Below are 22949 nucleotides of genomic sequence, written 5' to 3'. Positions count from 1 at the left end.
GAACAGAGGTTTTGCAGATGTTCTTGTTCACCAATAACGAAAAAAGGCCAAATTAAATGGAGTAGAGATGATCAAAGTGTCAATAATATTTAAATATATTTATTGTGATTATTCGTAATATTAGGATCGAAAACGTTTTGCTAAATAATTTAAATTTCTTTTGGTATCCATGGTATAACCCGATTCAACTACAGAGGGAGTCATCGCTCACATAGATGATCTTTGTCTTGTGTGTACAGCTGCTGCAAATCGGGCGTGAGGGAGCAGACGTGAGGCGAGGAAGTCCGAAACCTGCAGCTGTTGGGTGAGCGCAGGATAATCATGGCTAAACCCGAAAACCCCCCGCTGTAGGATCATTCGGGCCGCTCCCGAGCCGGAGGACAGGCAGAGACAACTTTGTATACCACCGCTGCAGAGACCGAGACGGCGGAGGGCTTCCTCTGGTCCCTCCCTGCTGGAAGAAATGTGGCTGAACCCGGAGGAAGTTCTGCTGAAAAACGCTTTGAAGCTCTGGGTGACCGAGAGGAGCAACGACTTCTTTCTCCTGCAGAGGAGGAGAGGCCACGGAGAGTCGACCGGCAGGATCACAGGTAAATAAAAAACAACTATAACACAACAAAAATAACATGCAAAGGAGAGGCCAGACAAATAATACAGTCAGAACCACGGGTAAACAATGACAACATTGTAAAGGCAAGTGAAAGCCAGCTGTCAGAATAACAGGTAAATTACAAAATGACCAAAAACAGGAACAACAGGAAATTCACAGGAAAGGGCACAAAGAGCCAGCAGGCAGGTTTACAGGTAAACATGGGGGTGAGTCCAAGGGGGTGTGTCCGAGGGGGGTATCCAAGAAAGAAGGATTAATGAGTTAACTAGATTTGGTGAACCAAAATTTAGGGGAATCCTGGATTATTATTAATCCTGGATTCCAGTAAACAGGGTTGACAGGAATGTCCCTGTTCCAGATACATGTGTATATTGCTATGGCAACAGAAACATTATAAGTATGTGGCAGGTTAACACAACCTTAACCACTGGCTCTGAGCCAGTTTTCAGGCTCCAGCTCTTAACTATGGGGCTCAACTAACACATTGATTTCTATAAAAGTCTGCACCCATCCTTTGTTTCACAGCAAAAGTGTTGTACACAGGTCTCAAAACCTCAGGCACTACCGCACCTATTTAAGGTTTATATGCAGAATATAGAGGGTCAAAAGTCTAGCCACTCTTGTCATAACAGTCAAGACCGAAGGAATACAAACAGAGCTAACTTGACTTTACTAGTTAGTTAATATTGGTTTAATTAACTGCACTTAACTTTTCCACAACAGGTGTTTGCTTTTTCTGCTGTGAGATGTTGACATGTCAACAACAAAATTAAAATATTAAAAATAATAAAATAGACTGGAGCCATAGTTTATGTGTTTTGCTACAATGACAAGTCCAAATGTATTCACTTTGATTTTATTTATGGTGGTCTATGATTTTTCAATCCTTATACAAAAACCTGTGTCTTCTGTACCTTTTCACTTGATGTGACGTGTGCTTTGTCACATCTGTGATGTGTGATCTGTGTTTAAGTTGCATCCAGTCACAGATGTCTTTTAACCAGGCTGGAATTAGCATGATTGTGTTAGCTGTGTGGAAGTAATTTATGTACTTATGAAATGGTTAAAAACTGAATAAGCATTTGGGTTAACTTAAGTCAGGCTTATGCAAATAATCCTTTAGCTTTTCTCATCCTCCTTTATAATACACCTGCCAGCCGGAGCCAACATGCAGTAATACAGCAAACAAAACAATATTGCTTTGTTTTGTTACATAACACAAGGTTCATATTGGAGATAAAACGGCGTTAACTGATTAGCTGATCGACAGAAAATTAATTCTGATAACTTAATTGTTTGAGAGACTTTTCTTTTCCCCACCGTCTGAAATGTGGGGATTTGCCACTTCTGTTTTATCTCTTTGTAAATTAAATGTCTTTGGTTTTTGTTGATCATACAAAACAAGCAGTGTTCAATATTATTTGCTTATAGTTCTGTTACTGTTCTCTCTTTATAATGGTTAAATAACTGTTAAAAATTAATAAATTGTAAATCTAAAAAAACATTTCTTTTGTCTCATACATATTATAAGAACCGTAGATATCCTGTATTGGTCATTTGTCCTTTCTGGGACTTATGCGGATGTTTTGTTTGAAGAATCCCCAAACAAAGGCCAGTTTAATCTCCACTGTGTGTCTGGGAAACAGATCTCTCTCTGTAATTTCCTGTTGGAGAATGACAGGTTTTGTCATTTGTTGGAATTGTGTTGTGCTAAATGTTGAAGGTGGTGAAAATGCTTGTCACCGTGTCATGATTTAAACTGTTCACCCTGCAGAACAAGTTCTATCCCTGTATCATTATTATACAAATGTCTGGGCACGTGCTGGTTGCAGCTGTAGTCTGTCTGACTGCTTCACATCGCTGTGAATTACAGCTCGGCCTGTCTGATGTTTCCTCTGCTTTGCTTCCTCTCTGTGTTTTGTATTGTGCAACAGGATTTACTGACCTGCTGGTGGTTGACTGTACAGTACATTTATGTGATGAGGGACATATCATGTAATTAAGTCAGGCAAACAACTCATACAGTCTCTTCCTTATAGTCTCTCTTCTTCCTTGTGGTGAAACCAGCTCTCTGCTCATAAAGTAGAAGAGCTGGAACTTCCTGGTTGGAGTTTTCTCTGTGTGTATGTTTGTTCCCGTTGTTCCCATAGCAAGAGGGGTTAAGGGTCAAGTCCTGTTGTCCCGGCGTTTAAAATTAACTAATTGAATGACCTTCTCTTTGGCATTCCTGCCACACGGGAGGAGCAATGTTGTCTATTGTACCACACAGATATAATTTTTTTTTAAGTTTCCAGCTGTTTAAGATGAAAGCAGAAGCTGAAATTCAATGTGCTCTCAAAGCTGTTAAGATACACTCTCCAAGCCCTATCACACCACTGACACACTTACAGCAGGATTTCTGAGAGGGGCTGGGCAACTAAACATCTGCAGCTGATCAGTCTCTTCATACCAGTCTTTGTCTTTTTATTTCTAACCAAATATTTTTCTCTATAAAGCTGAAACACTCTTTAAGTAGTCTCTTGCTTGTCTTTAATGTTTGTGTATTCAACCTGTTTCCCTTCATTTAATGCTCTGACAGGAAGCAAGACAAGAACAAGGCGAATAGCTAATTCATTTAGATGCTAACAGACATTACAGTCTTGGAGATGTCAAGGCAGAGCTCTGTTCTGCTGGGTCGGTTGACTGTAGCCTTCATGTCTCCCACATCAGTATTCCCCCACAACATGACCATTAGCAGAGAAAAGGCGATGATTCATACTGACTCCCTTCTCACTTTCCTTCACTTCTGGAAAGTTTACCAGCGTAAACCTCTTCTGGGCTTTGTGGTGACAGACGGATGGTTTTGTGTTGCCAGGCTGCTGGGTGCGCAGCTTCAGGCAGGTCGACTTTGACTCTGAGATGTGGTTTACATTTGGCTGAGAGCCAGAGCTGTCTGTTGGAAGAGAAATTATATTTACACTTCTCCACTTGCATAGGTTCCACCAGTATGGGCTTTTTGAAGGCTATACTATTCACTGTTGGACATTTGTAAAATTAACAAAAAACAGCCTTTTAAACAGCATTTTGATTCTCACAAAATGATAAGAGTCTAAGAGCGAATCCCATTCTGATGAAATACTTTCAGAGTTAGTTGCTGTTTTTAGCAGCTTCAGGTGGTTTCACTGCAGGTTTTATAGGCTGACAACCCTGAAGTTGTTGAGTTAAAACATGTATTCAACCTTCAGTATGTGAGAGAACTGATACCGATTCCTCATCCTTCTCTGGTATAGGTGAACGTAATCATTTTTGTGTATACCACACTTCCAACCACAGACATCTGATTGCCCTTATTTGTCCAGTCATAACTTTGACATGCAGGCTTGTATTTAGCTGGGGTACATTGGGTTGATCTGACAGATAAAGCTGCCTTAAAGTTCAAAGTAAAGTTCTATGAATAGAATACAAGTTGCCAGTCCCTTAAAAGTCACTATGTTTGTCTGGGCTGGTTATGTATAAATCGTCTAAAGTAGAGTCCTGAACTTTGACTTATAAGTAAAAGAAAGACTTGGTAAAAACTTGAGCTTTGAATAAAGATGCCAAATGTAACTTTGACCGAAGTCTGTGTGTGAATCTGATGTGGCGACTGCAGTGATTCCCACGTTTGTAAAATATATACAGACTACAGTTCTGCCTACCTAAAAAGGCCACGCTCATGTACTGAATCAGCCAATGGCAGACTTCCAGAGAAGGTTTGTGATCACTTCATCACAGCTTAACGCATACCTTGTCATGATTAAAACTCCCCATCATTCATTATATCTAATGCTTGCATGCTTCAGTACACAGAGACATGTAAGAGCAGAGCTTATGTAAGACATTTTCCCTGCAGTCATGTCATGTTAACAATAATAAAATATGCTAGTGGGGATATTATCCATACAAATCTTAAATGACTTAAAAAAAAAGAGTTCATAACCATTTTAAGTGCAGAGGTCCTCTTACATTTTTTGCCGATTTTCCAATTTCCATAAAACCTTTTCTGGCAAGTTTCTATATTCAGAAACATTTTAATCTGTATTTTCTTATTGATCATCTTATTGAATTCAGCAAATGTTATATGTATTGGACGTCATCATACATTTCCAACAAATAGAAACCTGCTGGTCAAATCCAACTGACTTAGGAGACCTCAGGGGCTCTCTAAAATAGTTTGGGAGCTGAGACCAAGTCTGAACAGTTAATGCAGTTATTGTAAACTTCTTTTTCCCTTTCCCTTTATATAAAAGGCGCCCAAGTCTTTATGTTGGGTTAAAGCCTTAGAGGGCTCAAACACTATATATGATAATGGTGAGCTATCCTAGAAAAAACACACAAGCAACCAAAAAACTTCCACACCCAGTCACATGCTACCACATTCATACCACATGCATTCTTTCTGTGTCTTCACTCAGAACAAAACAGTGTGCAACAGAAGTACTAACGCTGATTCTTGAATACTGTAAAATATTTTCAACTTTTTACTTTAGCAGATCCTAAAGTATAGATGTGTGACTGTCAGGAAGCTGTGATGGTGGTTAAATATGATAGTTTTTACACCATTTTTAAGATTTTGTCATAAAGGTGAATGTGTAAAATCAGCTGAGAGAGTCACAGTTTCAAATCGTTTTTTTTAAGGCAGAATATTTATGAACTCAGCTTGTGTTTTCTCACTGAGGAAATACAGAATTTAAAAGGACCACTGAGAGAGTTGTTATTGGAAAAGTGTGATGCAGATTAGTTGTGGTTAACGAAGATGAGAACGTGATGACAGCAGCCTTTTGAGACAGAGCTTCAGCCTGCTCAGAGAGTTTGGATCTGTGTGTTCCTGCACTGTTTCTATTTGCTCGATGATTGAAATGCATGAATTCATTCAACATTATTGGTTCTTGGGGGTTGATTTTATTCTTCAGAGCATCTGTGGAGTTGATTGCAACCGTAGAGATCACCAAAGTTTTCTCTAAACAGATTTCCTACTGGATTTTTAGTATTAAAATTTAATTGACTGTTTTAGCTGTCCACTGAAGAGACAGGAGTTTATCACCTGCCTGATTACAAACTGAGGTCCTCCTGTTTTTAAATGAGACGCATCTAAACTGTTATAAGAACAAATCATTTGTTCCCCTCCTCCCTGCAGTGCTGCCTGTGTGTCTGTGCTCTCTAGTGCTCTGCATTGTGTTTAAGCCTTTGTAAAGCAAATATGTTTGTTGACAGAAACATTTCTGTTGCAGTGACAAATTTACATGGCTAACATCCCAGCTCACCATTAATTTAAGGCATGTTTCATTATAAGTTTTACTGATTCAGGGCAATAATTGCACAAGGTTTCCTTTTCTTGAATTAATTCCCAACTTTGATTTGAATTTTTATGAAACTGTATAATTACAAGCAGATAAAAAATAAAAATAAATTGGTATAATAAATTCTGTAAAATGCGTTGAAATATAAAGACATTTGAAAACAAAGTGATAAAGAACTACTGGTGGTGCATCATAACAATGGTATTTAGAGACATAAGAGTAACATTAAAATTTAAATGTTAAAAAACATTAATGGTAAAGAAATTTAATGAATAGATGTAACTGAAACTTGCTTGTCTCGTCCTCTCCTCTTTGTCTCTCTTCTCTTGTGCCTCCAGTCAAAACCTCTCTGACCTCCTTTCGAGTTGCTGGTGTATTTGTGTCGTCCATCTGTGAAATATTATATGAACTCTTCACCTCTCTGTCCTTTTGTGAGAAACACAAAGAGAGAGACTGAGAAATGACATTCATATACTCACATGGTTGTTCATAGTAACATTAGTGAGATCGTGTTAGTTGAATGTGTTTATATTTGAATTAGTTTATAGATTAGTTAAGGAAGTGATGAGCACCAAAGTTTCACAATAAGAAATTTAATATTCAAATCTGCTTTACCTGAGTTCCACAAAATGTAGGCAGCACCTCTGCCGTATGTACACATATGCAGACTGTTGACATATTTTCAATTATTATTTTTTCTCGAATAATCAATTCATAATTTAGTTTTTAAAATGTCAGAAAATCGTGAAATGTTTCCACCCCAGGAAATTATTATAAGGGGCTTAATTATTTTTTGCTGATTACGTTGATCGATAATTCGTTGCATCTCTAAAAGAGTGTCGTGCTTAGTAATTGTTAAAAAAAAGAATTAAGCTAATGTCAAGAAGTTTGCTGCTGCTTGAGTCAGTTTGACCATGCTAAATATCCTTTTTTTCTTTTTTTTTTTTACAACAGCTCTACTAGCGCCATATTAGTTAAATAAGCAACAACAGATTATAATTTGTTTATTTATCTTATCATTTATTTGGCAACGCCAACACAAATAGTTCTGCAACTGGACTGTTGCTAATCAACACACACACATTTTCCTGACCTGCACAGTGCACACTAGCTTGATACTTGAGACTAGCCGTTACCTCAGGAGTGCGCCGAAGTATCCAGGCTTCTTCCCTTCATCCTTTTCTGATGACCACACATCATTTAACACAAATGTTATTTCTGGAGATATTTTCAGCTTTGCAAAGCCTGTTGCAATCTAAGATGGAAAACGACCGTTATTGTGACGCTGATTAACGGTTGATAAAACACCTGTGAAGCGGAGTGATACATGTAGTTAAAAGTCCCAGTGCTGTTCTTATCAGCACTCATGGAATGTCTCTCGTCCAATGAAATTACTTGGTCGGAACTAACTGTTGTGTAATATAACTTTGATTAGCTAGTTAGCGTAGCTACTTTATATACCATACTACCATGTAGCTATCTAGGGCCAATGTTAGTTAGCTTCTGAGGGGCTCATGTAATTAGTAACTTATTCAACTTATAGATATTGTATTGCCAGATATTGTATTGAAAAAAACCCTCATATCTCACACAACAATCAAATACAGTTAGCTAACTTATGCTAACACTGTGGCTCTGCCCACAGATATAGCTGCATATAATTTACTGCATTGAGGAGGCTTTTAGTGTGTTGTTGTCTAAAAAAAAATAATCACTGCTTTCATTATCACTGGTTTTTAGGTTGCATTGTTGGCTAATTTGACTCCACTATGCCAAGGCAATGTTATGGTTATAATAGTTCTCACTACAGAATTTAGACAGCACCACAAAACAGCAAACACAAAATAGTGGATGATTTACAGGACACATCTTATTACTGTTACCTGAGCTCTGTCTCTGGGATAGTTTAAATAATTTCAACCCTAGTCTGAATTCTGTGTTTTGTCGTCTCTGCAGGTCTCCTAGTGGGAGCACTGGACACGGTGCTGGACTCAAATGCCAGGGTCACCCCCTTCCGCATCCTCCTCCAGGTTCCCGGCTCCCAGATCAGCTGGGTCATCGCCAGTGGTGAGCTGAACCATCAAGCCTCTTTACTTTCCTGCTGTCCGTCTGTCAGCTACTCTCAGCTCTCGTTTTATCCGTTCATCGCAGATGGCGTTTGTGTCTGTGTGCTTTTTGTTTTTGCCATCTGTGGTCCAGGTTTGCCTGGGAAGGTTCCTGTGTTTTTCTGTACCCGCATCTGATTCATTCACAGCTGTTAAATCCCCTCCATGTTTTGTCTTTGTGTCCATCAGGAGCTGCCATAGAAGAGGTGAACAAGCACTGGGATTGGCTGGTCCACAACCTGCTTCACTCTCTGTCTGTGTTTGAGAACAAGGAGGATGTTGCAAGCTTTGTCAAAGGAAAAGTCAAGGTGGGAAAATCTGCCAGAGGATGAGTTTAGATTGTGAGATGCGTTGAAGATTTTCCTGTGGATATAAAAAGGATTTAAGGCATTTGTTGGATCAGAGTGAAATATCTACCTCACTATAGATTATATGATGATGAAAACTTAAATTCAGACGCCTTTGATGATGCAAATCTGTGTACAGTGTTATGAAGTAATGAGTTCATGCTCCCTCCTCTGTAGGGCCTTATCGCCGAGGAGGTTCGGGGCCGGCAGGCTGCCCAGGAGGAGGACCCGGAGAAGTTCAGGGAGGCGCTCATGAAGTTCGAGCTGCGCTTTGGCCTCCCGTCATCGGAGAAACTGGTGACGTACTACTCCTGCTGCTGCTGGAAGGGCCGGGTGCCTCGGCAGGGCTTCCTCTACCTCAGCATCAACCACATGGCCTTCTACTCCTTCCTGCTGGGGAAGGAAGGTCTGTACACCAAAGTGAGGGTTCTTATTTTCAAACCAAATGACCGAATGTAAAGTCAGCGAGGGAGTCATTCCCCACAAAAACCACACATGTATTTTGTTCACAACAGTTAACAACAATTATGCAGAAAAAAAAATGTGTGAAAACCATTAACCACTCCTGCAGAATAATCAGTTTCTCTGTCTCTTCGAAACAATTCTCGCTCTTCACACGTTAGTCTTCATCTGAAAAAGGTTTTCTGTTCTTCCTGTAACCTCACCAAATGTAAGCAAGTGAGTCAGATGCCAATCTAGATCACACCAACATGTTCACACGCTACTGTTGTGTCTCCATCCCTGTGATCAACTGTTCTGAAGTTGATAAAAGTAGATAAAATGTGTCTAAATGGCTGCAGTCTGGAGTCTTGGTTGTTGCCACTCCACTGTGTTTTTTCACTGCAGCTCAGCTGGTGCAAATTCATCACATTTTTTAAAATAGTTTTAGAAAGGTTTTTCTTTAAATTCTGCTTGAAAACACAACTATGTGATATGCCGTCAGTCTTAAGAAAGTTAAATGTTTTATGCTCTTCTTTCTTCCCCAGTCAAATTTGTCATTCCCTGGGCGGAGATGACACGGTTGGAGCGGGTCTCCACCGGTCTGATGACGGAGGCGATCCGGGTCAACACACGGCAGCGGCAGAGGGAGTTCTCCATGTTCCTGAACCTGGATGAGGCATTCGGGGTCATAGGTCAGCTGGCTGACATTGCCCTGAGGCGGCTGCTGGACAGCGAGGGCCTGGAGCTGGACCGAGTCCTGCAGCAGCCCGCACGCATCACCAAGAGGTCAGTGCTGGTCCTGGTATCTGTTTCCAGTATGAACAGAAAAGACACCTCAGTTTAACTTGTCATGTTTGTTTCAGCTCATTTCAGCTTAAGTATCAGTCACCAGTCTAATTTTCCTGGCGAAGGAACGTGAAAGAAAGTGGAAAAAATTCAAACCCTGGCAGCTTTGTTATCTGTGCACAGCTGGCCGTTCACAGTGTGAAGTGGGTGTTGGTTTCGGAAAGTTACAGAAATGCTCTGATACAGCTCTCCCTAATCTGATGTTGGAAAGGTGGGTGTGTGTGTGTGTGGGGGAGGGGGGGTTTCCAAAGCTTTTTTAATCATCCCACCAACAGTTCTGAGGTAGTTTTATGGACAGTCGGACTTAATCTCTCTAACAAAGAGATGACAAGATGTAAAACAAATCAGATCTGGCCTTGAACATAACTCTTATGTCTTGCAGTTTTTTAAAAAGTTTTTGTTTCGGGGGTTTAAGACATTTTCATCATCCTTATCAGATGGCTGAGACGAGACATGCACACACGTTTGATACTGATGAGCTTCGTCTTGTTGTTTTATTTATTTTCTATCATTATCAGATGTTTTTGCTTGTATTGTGTGCCCTGTTTTGCTGTAAAGCCCTTGGCAATGAACCTAACTTTCCGTGGCTGCACAAACAACATTGCATGCCACTTATACTCGATACTTTCCTCCTCAAATGCCACTGAGATACGCTGGGTGACTTATTTCTGTCTGTGTAAAAACCTCAAAACCGTAACAGGAAGTTCAGTTAAAAGTAAACTGCCTGAACTGTGGCACAGATGTATGTTTTTTTTTTGTTTCTGTGAATAGTAAATGTATTTAGGTATTTATAGTAGACAGGGTTGATCTGAGCACGCATTAGTCAAGAGATGAAAACTGAAGAAAGGAAGAAGAACTAATGGAGTGACTCAGAAACCACAGAGTCCAGACTGTGGAGACAAAAAAAGCAGGAAGCCAACATGCAATTGTGCTGGTGAGACTGAAATTACAGAAGTGGCAAACAAACAAATAATATACAGAAAGAAATATAGTGAGATGAAGAAATAACACTAGTAACTATGAATAAACTCCACCCCTCTTCACTTCCCAGCTTAGATTCTCCTCAGTGCCCGTGTGGGAGTTTATCATGGTTGACTCCACTCCATCCTTTCATAATGTTCTTTATCTGGGACTCAGTAGTATTGACACAGTAATGCTGCGGTTATGTTGCTGACATGAATTATGCAGAACACAACACGTTGGCACCAGCAGAAGGTTTAGAATCCATTTTACATTTTACCTCACGGCAGGTGCGTCTGTCACTACATGCAGGATGGTGAATTGAAACTGTTTTTAGTAAGAACCTAAAGTCAAGTTCTACAAATCATTTGTTTCTTCCAAGAAAACGTTACACTGGTTACTTTGCTGCCTTCTGTGAAATTATCCTGGTTTCTTTAAACTAAACCTATTCTTTGTAAGTGTTTTTATGGAGCATTTTATGCCTTTATTTGACGGCAACAGCGGAGACAGCCAGGAAAATACGCAGAGGGAGAGAGTAGGGAGTTACATGCAGTAAACGGTCCGGCCAGCAGGGAGTTGAACTGGGGAGCTGCTGCTCCTGCTGCTTTTTGTTTTGGCTTCTGTGGTATGCGCCATAACCACTCCACTCCACCGCCAGCAGGTCGCCGTTACTTGCCTTTTTGACTTTTAAATGACTCATTGTGATCCTCCAACATTTCTCTCTTTTATTCCATTACATATATAGTGGTGTGTATATATAAATCTTGGTGGTGTTGTGTTGGGTGGGCGTCCTTTAGAGAGGAACATAATTTGGGTCATCTGGGAGATTTGGGTCACAGAGTGGAGAAAAACAAAAGAAATAGCTGTGTTTAAAACTGAACTCATCTCCTCAGGGTTCAAACCAGATTTGGCTTCTTGTCAAGGAAGACAGCACGCTGCCTCTCATGACAGCCTGGAGACAAAACCCCCACTCCAAATCTGCCCCTGTATCCATCCATATGCGCACAATGTTCCTGTGTGTTGCTCTTCACACTTTTAAATAACAAAAAAATAACACTGACGACCTCACTTCTTAAAGTTGGCGAGGAGTTACCTCATCCATTTCTCCCCGGGACAGGAGCATAACCCAAAAATAGATCAGTTGTTTTTCACCAAGCTTCATCCTCACTGCTCCTCGCTCTTAGGTCTGTTTGTCAGATGGAGGACGGATAAAGAAAACACATGATACATGATATATAGAGCTAAAGAATAGTGTTTGCACAGAGAAAGACTTAAAATGTGATTTTATTTTGAGTATAAAGCCGGACTAACTTTGTCCCCTCCTGACAAAAGTCACATGATTTTGTCCAGTGAACCAGTGAATTGTCTTTGTCGTTCAAGATGAAAATTGCAGGGGGAATCTACAGCTGTGTTATGAACTCAAGCCGAGTGGCACGATGCTTATCCGTCACTTCCTAGCCTCGCACTGTAGTAAATGATAATGCACATGTTACATTTTCTCTTTGCTCATGTTTTGCAAACAGGATGTTATTTCAACATTATGTCAACATTTCCAAAGCGGAGCAAAGCGTTTGTGCAGAAGAAGCCCTGAAGTAACATGCAGTCATCATAACCCGACACTATTATTCCACTGATATACTTACGCCATCACTGCTTGCTGCCATCCTCTCCCCCAGGATCCTAGAGGAACAGGCGTTGAGGGAGTACGTCCTTGCTCTGTTCCGGCTCCCTCGTGGCGAAAGACTCCACGAGGTGGCGTCTTGTTCGGTGTGGACCCCGCACGCCCGCTGCCACACAGCCGGGACTCTCTACACCACCGACAGCTATCTGTGTTTCTCCAGCCGAGAGGAAGGCAACTGCATCCTGCTCATACCCCTCTCAGAGGTACAGTACCTGCAGCGTCGCCTCAGAGGAGCACGACCTTTAAAAGAAAAGTTTACAGGATTTTAGCAGGTTTTTTTGGGAAATGTGGAGAAAATTAAAATAAAACATTGAGCTTCAGTGATCCATAATAACAATGTATACACAATTAGCTGTGTGCCATTTAGACCTTAAAGATTAGTCCATTGGGGGCTGCAGGCTAGTGGGCCCAACCTGCACGTCGTAACCAAAGGAGGTGGTTTACTGAGGTCTAATGAAGCATTACTGGCTGTTGTTGTTTGTGTCTTTACCTCCTCATACAGAAAAGCTGATGGTGCAGTGAAATTTTACTCCACTTTCCCTGGGCTTGAATTTCCAACATTGACCCCAGGAAAGTCCCTGCATGAGTTGTGACCTTTCACGTGATGCATGATAAACCAGGTCAACTTCAACTTTCATAATGCTAGTAAATTAAAGGCCTGCAGGAAGTAAGCAGAAGTCCAAGAGCTCATGTGGTGTAATTACTGACAACCACCCGAGCACAAACAAGCTTTAGGTGTTTCCAAGCTTTAGAAGGTGATGAGGACAACCAGATTGAACCGTTAAGTAAATGTGAAATATGGATTTTGAGATGCTGAAACTGAATTCAGGCAGCAGACGACATGAACAGTCTCCAGTGAGTGAAACCTGTCTGGTCTGATCTTCCAGCCTGTTACTGAATGAAGCCAGTGACTTTCCAGTCGCAAGTCAGGCTCTTTGTCCTGAGTGAGACCCTTTATCTGAGAGTTTCTATAGTGGTCATGTATTTTGAGGCGAAGTTGTTTAACAGTCTGTGTTTATTCTGCCCGCTGCAGGTTAAAGAGTAACACTCGGACTGCTTTCATGTGGTTGATAATGTTCACACACATTAACACATTACAGTGCAGAGGGAGGGGCTGTTATATGTTGCAGCAATACAAGAGACAGTTAGTTTACATGTTTTTCTTCCTTAAAGTACAAGTCCACCCTTTTACAAATTCAGAATTTGTGATCTAAATGAACATGTCACGATTTGAAAATCTGTATTGACATTTACTGATGTACGTGCATGTGAGAATAAGCCTGTGTATTTGAAGCGCTTTACTAAAATAATCTAAAATTGTACGTTTTCTTCCAGCATTATTGTCGGGCTATTTTAGTTTCGGTTCAGTTCATTGTGAAAAGCAGAGATTAAGCAGCCAGCTGCTCGATCTGTTCGTGAACAATGTCCGGAGTCACGCGTACTTTCTTCCCTCCACTGCTGCAGTTTAATCCTCTATTTCCTCTGTTTTCTGTTGAAGCATTGTCTTTAGAAAAGTATAATCACTTCCTCCCACCTAATCTGTCGCTGTGAATAAGTAATAACTCCCCCTCCTGCTCCTCCACATTCTCTTTAACCTCTATTGTCTGTTGTATTCCTGCACGTTTCCTGTGGAGCTCGGCTATATGAATTGTGTAGTGATACGAGAGTGAAGTTTCTCATTTGGTGATCCCGGTCTGTTATTCTCATTTTAAATGTCACAGTCTGGAATAATCCGTGGATGCTATAATAAGACACAACATCCATAAATGAATCTGCCTCACTTCTAGTTTAAATTCTATTTTATATGACAGCACCATGTTATTGAACATTATCCCATTATTCGATATTGAGGTATTGAGTCAAATATACTGAATATTGATGATATTTTTGATGATATTTGACTAAGCCTTTGTGTTAAACAAGAACATATTGACTATTCCAAGTATGGCCAGCATTAGTTTCATATTGTAGATGCAGATTGTGATTATTGATTGTGTCATATTATTTAACACATGATATTATGAGGCTGTGTAAGCAAAGATTACATGTCATGAAAAACAGTTGTTTCATCATGTTTTCATAAAACCATACAGTCATCTGTGTCCATGTTTTGACCCACTTTCCCGCCTAAATCTCCTTGCAGGGCGTTCCTCTGTGTTCTCACTGTCGCTGAAAGCCTTGTCTCCTCGACTTTCTCTATCAGGTGTTATCCATAGAGAAAGCAGAGAGCACCAGCCCGCTTCCCAACCCCGTGATCGTGAGCATTCGGACTAAGAAGGCTTTCCAGCTGATCGAGCTGCAGGACAGAGACGAGCTGGTGGAGCGGCTCAACACCAGACTCAAAGCCCTGCAGTGGAAACAGTCCATGTTCCGCAAGGGAGGGAGGGAGAGGAGCGTGGTACGTGTGATGCTTCGTGTAAAGGTGTCTTGATGGGGGCAAGAAAGTGTACAAGCAAACAGATTGGGCAGAGAAGGAAAGATACTGGAACAACTGACCTGACACCATCAAAATTTAAAGCTGAACAGACAAGACAAGAGGCGAACTGCTGCTGGCTGACTTCAGACACTTTATGTTTGAAGAAGCTCCTCAGTTACTGTTCTTTAAGAGTCGCAGCAGCAACATGAGCAACAGTGGCCAGAAAACACTTATTGTTTGTCTCCTACAATTCAGAATTTAAAAGTCTCCTCTAGTGTCTCAGGGAGCTTAAAATGCCACATGTGGAGCACGAATCTTCTGTAATGCTGTAGGAGGTATGTGCTGTTTAGCTCTGACTGTTTTAACATGGATGCAAAAGGTAATGAAGATAGAAAAGCACAATTTCACAACTGTATTTGTTCAGTGTGATTTTGCAAACAATCACAGTATGCAATAAAATAGTCTATTTAAACCTGAGCTTTGGAATAATCGAGGACACGTGAGCCCGAAGGTTCCAACTAATCCTGAAAAACACTGTGTGAAGTCAAACTGTGAAGCTTTTAATCCTAAAAATTGGTTCTCACTTCTATGTTTTAACACGTTGAAAAATTTCAGCAGGAAACTTATAGTTATTTTTTTCCTCAGAGCTCCCCGACACCCTACTACTACACCTTCTACTACGACACTGGGTTTTCTGATGAAGAGGAGATAGAGGAGCAGGTTCTGCGTAACACGGTCAACAGTGAGGCCTTGATGACGGCCTTCCACCAAAACCAACCGGGAACAAATGGCAACAAGGTGAGAGGAGACCGGCACCGGAGCTGTTTGTCAAACGCAGATAAATCATTGTCACTTGAAAAGTATCAGCAGGTTTGTGTGTGAATCTGTGTGTGGGTGTCAGAGCTTGGAGCAGGCGAAGGAGCGGCTGTGGGAGGATCATTTCTCCGAGTTCGGTCGCGGTGTGCACATGTTTCGCACGGAGAAGATCCAGAGACTTGTTGCCATGGGGATACCAGAGTCGCTGCGAGGGGAGCTGTGGATGACACTTTCTGGTAAGAGAGAAGGAGCATGAAAAAGTGGCTAAAAACAAAGAGCGTCCACATGTATGAGAACCAGGTTTTAAACCTTTCTGTGCAGAGCTGGAATCATCATTACAATCACTACAACAAAATGGACAACGCACTTAATACACTATATCTAAAACTAACTCAACAAATGAAGATATAGTATAACACAGTGATTTGATTAAATGCTACCTAGTCAAAGAGGCTAGTGTTCATTTATTAGAGTTAAGAATAAATGAAGGTTAATTAAGAATGAATAATTATGAAAGATAATCAAATCACTGTGTTGCACTGACACAGTCATCTGAGAAATGAACGGGAGAACGACGCCAATGAGAAAACCTGCATGTATTGTGTGATTACAGATTAGGTGGAGGTGACACACGGCAGTTGATGACTGATACACAGACGTACCTGAGAAACGCTTCTGAAAAGCTCTGTTTAGTTTTAGAGGAGGATCGTGTCGGCTCGGTTTGGGCTGTAGACCAGAACAGATACAAGAAGCACAGACTTAAGTCCCGGCCGCAGCAGATAGAGTGTGTGGTAAAATGCAACACGTTTACAGGGCTTCTCTAGTCTGGTCTAGTCACATTCACAGACTTCCTGATTGGTGGACGACTTGCTCTACCTCCTGAGCCACAGTCCTCACGAAGATAGCAGTACAGACGTGTGTGTGTGTGTGTGCATATGTGTGCATATGTGTGAACACAGCTGGTGCCTCACTTCCTCTTCTCACATCTCATACAGTAGCACCATTTCAGTCAGAACCAAACTCTGACAGCTTTTATTTTGGTTTTCTGTCACTTCCTCTGCTCGGTCTCACTTCCCTGCGCTACAGTGGCAGCCGTCACTCAGAAACTGAAAGCGATGAACGCAACCCGTGGAGGAACTGAAACAGACCCTGGGATAAAAAAAAGAATTTAGCACCGAGACAAAGAAAGAAATTATTGATCTTCATTATACTGTATATGTATGTCAATATCCTAATTCTGTTTTTTCTGGTGCCCATATTTCTGAGAGGGGAAGGTTGATGTAGTTTAAAAAACAGTGACAGGATTTGTAATGAGCTGAGTGGCTGTTGGGCTGCTTTAAAGGTATTTGAGCACCTGCTGACTCACAGCATCTCTCCCCCTGGTGTGTGCAGATGCCTCCTCAGAGCTAGAGGCTCATCAGGGCTACTACACCAGCCAGGTGCAGAAGTCAATGGGCCAGAGCAACCTCGCCACGGAGGAGATCGAGCGGGACCTCCACCGCTCCCTGCCGGACCATCCTGCTTTCCAAAACCCCACCGGCATCGCGGCGCTCAGGCGCGTCCTCACCGCCTACGCCCACCGCAACCCAAAGATCGGATACTGTCAGGTGAGGTGACGTCATAATACCGTCACGGAATAAATATGTCCAATATTTACTGGTTAAATCTCTCTCTGCCCAGTCTATGAACATCCTGGCGTCCGTGCTGCTGCTCTACGCCAAAGAGGAGGAAGCGTTCTGGCTGCTGGTGGCTGTTTGTGAGAGGATGCTGCCCGACTACTTCAACCGCAGAGTGATAGGTGAGAGGTCAGGGGTCAAAAAGACAAGAGCGGTGAAGAGTCGACTCATAGTCGCAGCAACTGCTCTCTGTTTAAAAGCACATAAGTTGTTAAAACTCATGTAACCACAGTTTGAACCATTTAATGACATAAAGACTTCTGTTCACATACTGCAGTTGTTCCGTCTGAACTGTTTGTTCCTCACACCAGACGACTCGAAGGCTTATTGTTGGCCTCTAAAATAAGAGCTTATTTCCTGTGTTTGTGAAGCTGTATATTTGTGATATGCAAGGTGCATTTGAAGCAATTTCCTCTTCCTTTTAATGCCCAGATGGTTGTGGCCATCTTTTCATCTTTAACACAGCAGTGATTGTGTTTGTTGTACGTGGAACATAGATTTGTCATTTAAAGTTATTTTATCATTTTATTAGTACCAACAATTTCCCCACTTCTAACCCAGAGGAGACAAAAACAGCAATGCATTTAGCCTTTTAATGTATAACCACATTTGCTGTGAAACAATATGTGTAATACTGTAAATCTAAATGAAACAACATGGCTTTTTTTGTGTGTTGTTACTAGTTTTTGGATCACAGTATCATTCTATAGTGCAGCATGTTGTCAGGATCAGGCTGAGGTTAAATAGCCAGTGCTTCTGAGATAAAATAATTATTGTTTTTGTCTCTCAGGGATATTTGTTGATCTATTAAAATAATAAAATCACATGATAGTAGTCATGCAGAGGTTAGGTTGAGCAACAACACTGGATTCCCTGAATGTCCAGCTTTTGCTGCCATCTAGTGGTCAAAGCCGAGAAAAACAGCACATTCAAGAACTTATTCTTTGATCAGATAATCCCTGATTTTAATAATAATTGTGCCAATTTTAGAGTGTAAATAATTTAGACCAAATCCTCACAGGACTGCTGTAGGATATTTCACCTGTCAGAACTTTTCTTGAATGTAAATTAGCTCTGCACAGCAACCCTGACTCCACTGTTTCCTCCTGCAGGAGCTCAGGTGGACCAGTCGGTGTTCGAGGAGCTGATCCGGGAGCGTTTGCCAGAGCTGGCTGAGCAGGTCCCAGACCTCTCCTCCCTCTCCTCTGTCTCCCTCTCTTGGTTCCTCACCCTCTTCCTCAGCGTGCTGCCCTTCCACAGCGCCGTCTGCGTGGTCGACTGCTTCTTCTTCCACGGGATCAAAGCTATCTTCCAGCTGGGTTTGGCCGTGCTGGAGGCCAACGCTGCTCAGCTCTCTGCCAGCACTGATGATGGACAGGCACTTATGATTCTCACGAGGTAGAGTGGTGTGTTATTGGAGGATGGCAAGCAAGTGTTTTCAGATTTAATTTTTTTAAGTTGATGGACTTTATTGGTAGAGTATATCTACATCATTAATGAATTCTAAGTCATATTCAGATTTATGAATGGAGCGACTGCGTTTATGTTTTGAAAATGTTGTGTCTGAAGTGAACCCTCTGCTTTTGCAGTTTTCTGGAACAGGTTGGAAGTAAAGAGTCGTCCCGTCCTCCGTCCTCCCCGCCTGCTGCAGAGGAGAGCAGCAGCAGCAGCGACACCGATATTCCCGCTGTGCGACACACAAACATCACAAACCTCATCAATGAGTCCTACGAGGTGAGACGCAGAGATATGATGACATTTGAGGCCGATGTTCACCGATTTTTATATTTTATAGCAAATTATCTCTTAATTTTAAAAGCGATAAAGCAATTTTTAAAGCAATAATTTTGGTAAATTTCAATGAAGTGACCCTTTAACCCCTTCACATTCTTCATAATTCATGGAGGGTGACGAGTTTGCATCATTCTCTGTTATTTGTGTTTTCTCCCGTCAGAAATTTGGAGACCTGACAGTGCGGCAGATCGAGAGGCTTCGCTGTCGACACAGAATCCGAGTGCTGCAGGCTCATGAAGACACCACCAAGGAAAACGCTGTGAGCAAACAGAGAATATCAACGTCTTTGAAGATGCTTAAAAAAAGAAAATTATACAGCTTCTCAACCACTGATAATTCCAGACGGCCATCTTTCCCCTCTGTCTGTGTCTGTGCAGTTGCGATTGGTGACTCCAGATGTTTCCATCCTTCCAGAGATCTTGGCCGATGTCTATGACCTCTTCAAGGTATCTCCTTATCCCTCTTCCAATTGGTCAACACCCTACCCTTCAAAATGATCATCGTCTTTGAGGCTTTTAAGGAAACTGAGCCATTTCGTAATTGTAATCATCTTTCCGTCCATCTTTGGTTCTTCTCCTCCCCGTCCAGACGGAGCACTTTATCAGTCTGTACTGGGGTGACAGCAGCTCTGCGGCGGCGGCGGAGGCGGCAGCGTGGAGTTACGGTGACTCTGGTCGCTCCTACATGGAGCGGCAGTACCGGCTGGACCGGCCCCAGTTCAAGAGCCTGTATGGGCTGCTGGTGCCGTGGCCCGGCGGCTCTAACCAGCACACCGACACGGTGGCCAACCGCACCTTCACCCTGCTGGACCAGGACCGCGACAACCTGGTCACCTTTAGAGAGTTCGCTGGCTGGCTGGGTGGGTGAAGGAAGAGAAGCCGGAGACACACTGAAAAATAACAGATTGGTCAATGTTTTCAGATCGCAACTAGAACTTGGATCTAACGGTGTCTCCTCATTTTCAGACACTTTGTACTGTGAAGAGCTAAATGAGAAAATAAGGCTGCTGTATCGCCTCCACATCCCACCAGGTTGGTCATTCTGTTCACACAGTCATAGTCATTCAAAATCTGGGCTGTAATTCAGTGATTCACTTTACTGTGTGTGTGTGTGTGTGTGTGTGTGTGTGTGTGTCTGCAGCTCTGACAGAGAGTGAGGATGACCCCTCTCTGATGAAGAGCCCTCTGCTGTCCACCAACAGACCCCTCTGTGTTAATCTGCCCTCCGGTCAGTCCAGACAGAGTCCTGCCACTGGTTTATTAGCTCGACACAAAACACTACAACTAAAGAAAACACAAGCAACGTATAACGTGTTTTGGTCAGCTGATATAAATGTTTGTAAGAAATAAATCTGAACGTGACTTTTGTTTCCAGGTGTTGAAGGTGAAGTGAAAGATTACCAGGAGCAGCTGAAGCAGATGCTGCAGGATCTGGCCAAAGAGAAGGAGAAGGATGTGGAGAAACCTCTGCCACTCATGAACCAGGTGCTGGAAACACGCTGAGATAGAGTTATATTAAATGAAGTTTTCGGTCCTTGTTTGGGTAAAATCAAATGTATAAAGTCTACTTAAAGTCACTATATACAGAATTGAATATTTCCGACATTGCTGCTACAGTGACAGGCTGGTGATCTGTTTGCAGAGAGCCTGTCTCTCAGCCAGTGCAGGGATAGGCTTAGTCTCATCTGTTGTGATCAGCAAATATCTGATCCAGGGGCGCAGTTAATTATTTTCATTATTTTTGCACTTATGTTATAGTCAATAAAGTGCCAGAAAAAAACTGAAAAATACCCATCACAAATTCCAAGACCCCACGTGACGTCTTTAAACAGCTTGTTTTATATTAAGTCAAATATAATTAATATTAATAATAATAATTTACACAGAGAAAACAGAAAATATTTTCTTTTTAAAAGACATTTTAGCCTGAAAAAATCATTGAGTATAATTTCTCTCAATTCACTAATAAATTTTGGTCAATTGTTTCAGCATTAATCTGTTGGATTATGATGATGTCATCCGATGAAGCACTGATATAAACCCCCTTCATCTCTTCCTCCGCAGCGGGAGTTCATCCAGTTCTGCAAAACACTCTACAGCATGTTCCACGGCGAGCCGGAGGAGAACGACCTCTTCCAGGCCATCGCTACGGTCACCAGCCTCGTGCTGCAGATCGGCGAGGCCGGCCACCGCGGGCACAGCTCGGGGTCAGAGGTCACCGGCAAAGAGGAGGCGAAAGGAGCACAGCCCGCACAGGTGACCGCTGAAGATGCCGGGGCTGACGGGAGTTCGGCGCCGGCGGCGGCGGAGAAGGAGTGGACGGTCAGCTACGCTCAGATCCTGGCGTCGCTGCTGACCGAGCAGGCGCTGGTGAACTTCTTCGAGAAGCCGACGGATCTCTCGGCTCAGATCGCAGCGGCCAGGGAGAAGCAGTACCACCAGCGGGCGGGGTTGCTCACACTGCAGCAAGGGAGCAGGTGACTGAAACGTGGACGGTGTGGAGCCACAGCAGAAGCCAAATAAGTCGAAGAAGAAAACCCAGAATATCAGTATCACTTGACTGAATGTGACGGAACGCAGCGGCTTCACATTCAGAAGCTAAAGAGCCTTAAAGTTATCTGTGACATTTACTATATCAGTACTATGACTGGCTTAACAACAAACTGATCCACTTTTGCCTGTAACTGACAACAGAAAGAAGAAAATCTTTTGAGCCACAAAGACAATTTTCCAAATCTCTGATGGTCACTTTGCGCCACGGACACCGAAAAAATTACAGTTATTGCCTTCGTATGTCACCGTGAGGATGCCTGCAGTTAGACTTCCACTTATTAGGCACCGCTTATAAAGTGTTTATAACTAACTAATGCTTTATAGATCAGTTATAAGCCTTTTATTTAATTAACTTTTCAGTCGCCAGGTTGCAAAACATCTCTGATCAGTCATTAACAGTGAAATCATTACTGGTGTCTCACTTTCTCTCACTTTCTAATAAGCCAGGAACTCATTAATAAAATGTTTACTTACTTCATATTATCCAAAGTTGGTCAGTCATCTGCTGTGAAAAATGTAAATAAGTGAATAATAAAAGGGTTTTTACAACAATCTAAAAACCAATACTGGGATTTTGATCCAGACTCTCACTTTTCCAGAGGGTCAGAGGTCAAAGGTTCCTTCAGAGCAGGAAACCTGATAAACTAATGAGCAGAGAAGCCAGTGTGCTGCTGGAGGAGGGTAAAGCCTAATCACTTATCTATAAAGTGTTAGTACATGATACAACTAAATACCTTTATAAAGGCGGCCTTATTAGAAAGTTGTGCTACTAATCATTACAATCAACGGTGCAGCATTAAGGACACATCAAGCATGTAACGACTGTTTTTTTTTTTTTTACTGATTTTATAACCTCTGTTTCTTTAATATCAAATGTTTTCACATGCACTCACCCCGATTAAAGATGTTTGTTTTGTTTTTTTTTTTGTTTTTTTTTAAACTTTTTCAAAATACTGGAAAATAATCTACAGTTATCTGAAACTGTTGCAGAAAAAAAGACGGTGAAACACTGGTGAAATTGTCTTTCAAATAAAACACGTCGCATAAAGACATCACTTCTCCCTTTTCTTCTACAAAAGCAAAAGCTCATTTTGTTTTCAGTTCATTATCCAGACTTTTCCTGTTGAGCTGCAGGAGCAGTTGCCAGGAGGAGTTAACATCTGTCACGTCTATCAAATAATATAATAATAAATATGCAGATGTCACAGTTGGTTTTTCTGTAAGTCGACTTACTACAACCTGTACGGCTGCGTCGAGCTCACGCCGGTCACCATTTTTGTGCCCATTTTTCAGTCTTAATTTTTCTGGCTCTGGCACTGCAAGATGACGTCCCTATCCCTGCTGTTTCCTTGTCTGTTAGCACAACACCAGAGATGTGGGGCAGTGGTTC

The 22949-nt window shown here is 41.9% G+C and overlaps 1 protein-coding gene across 1 annotated transcript; it reads left to right on the top strand.

Moving 5' to 3' along the window:
* The first annotated feature begins 270 nt into the window (after positions 1-270).
* tbc1d8 (TBC1 domain family member 8) lies at positions 271-22450 on the top strand. Its single transcript, XM_022741156.1, has 20 exons — positions 271-590; positions 7882-7992; positions 8220-8338; positions 8555-8783; positions 9364-9604; positions 12301-12508; positions 14509-14703; positions 15367-15519; positions 15623-15773; positions 16930-17144; positions 17218-17335; positions 18326-18611; positions 18803-18947; positions 19168-19266; positions 19385-19453; positions 19596-19866; positions 19973-20038; positions 20148-20234; positions 20382-20491; positions 21071-22450. Exons 1-20 carry the CDS (start codon positions 464-466, stop codon positions 21485-21487), a joined length of 3417 nt encoding a protein of 1138 aa, XP_022596877.1. The 5' UTR covers positions 271-463; the 3' UTR covers positions 21488-22450.
* Positions 22451-22949: the final 499 nt, after the last annotated feature.

The sequence above is a fragment of the Seriola dumerili genome, unplaced genomic scaffold, assembly GCF_002260705.1.
Source record: "Seriola dumerili isolate Sdu_G_001 unplaced genomic scaffold, Sdu_1.0 BDQW01000052.1, whole genome shotgun sequence".
Classification (NCBI taxonomy): domain Eukaryota; kingdom Metazoa; phylum Chordata; class Actinopteri; order Carangiformes; family Carangidae; genus Seriola; species Seriola dumerili.
The sequence above is the reverse complement of the archived record's forward strand: the minus strand, read 5'-3'. Positions and strand labels throughout refer to the sequence as shown.

Bases quoted from the DNA above. Each gene is read 5' to 3' on its own strand.
- tbc1d8 (XM_022741156.1), top strand. From the start codon at position 464: ATGTGGCTGAACCCGGAGGAAGTTCTGCTGAAAAACGCTTTGAAGCTC. The intron at 18,612-18,802 runs GTAGAGTGGTGT...CTGCTTTTGCAG, and splicing joins GCACTTATGATTCTCACGAG to TTTTCTGGAACAGGTTGGAA. The intron at 18,948-19,167 runs GTGAGACGCAGA...TTCTCCCGTCAG, and splicing joins TCATCAATGAGTCCTACGAG to AAATTTGGAGACCTGACAGT.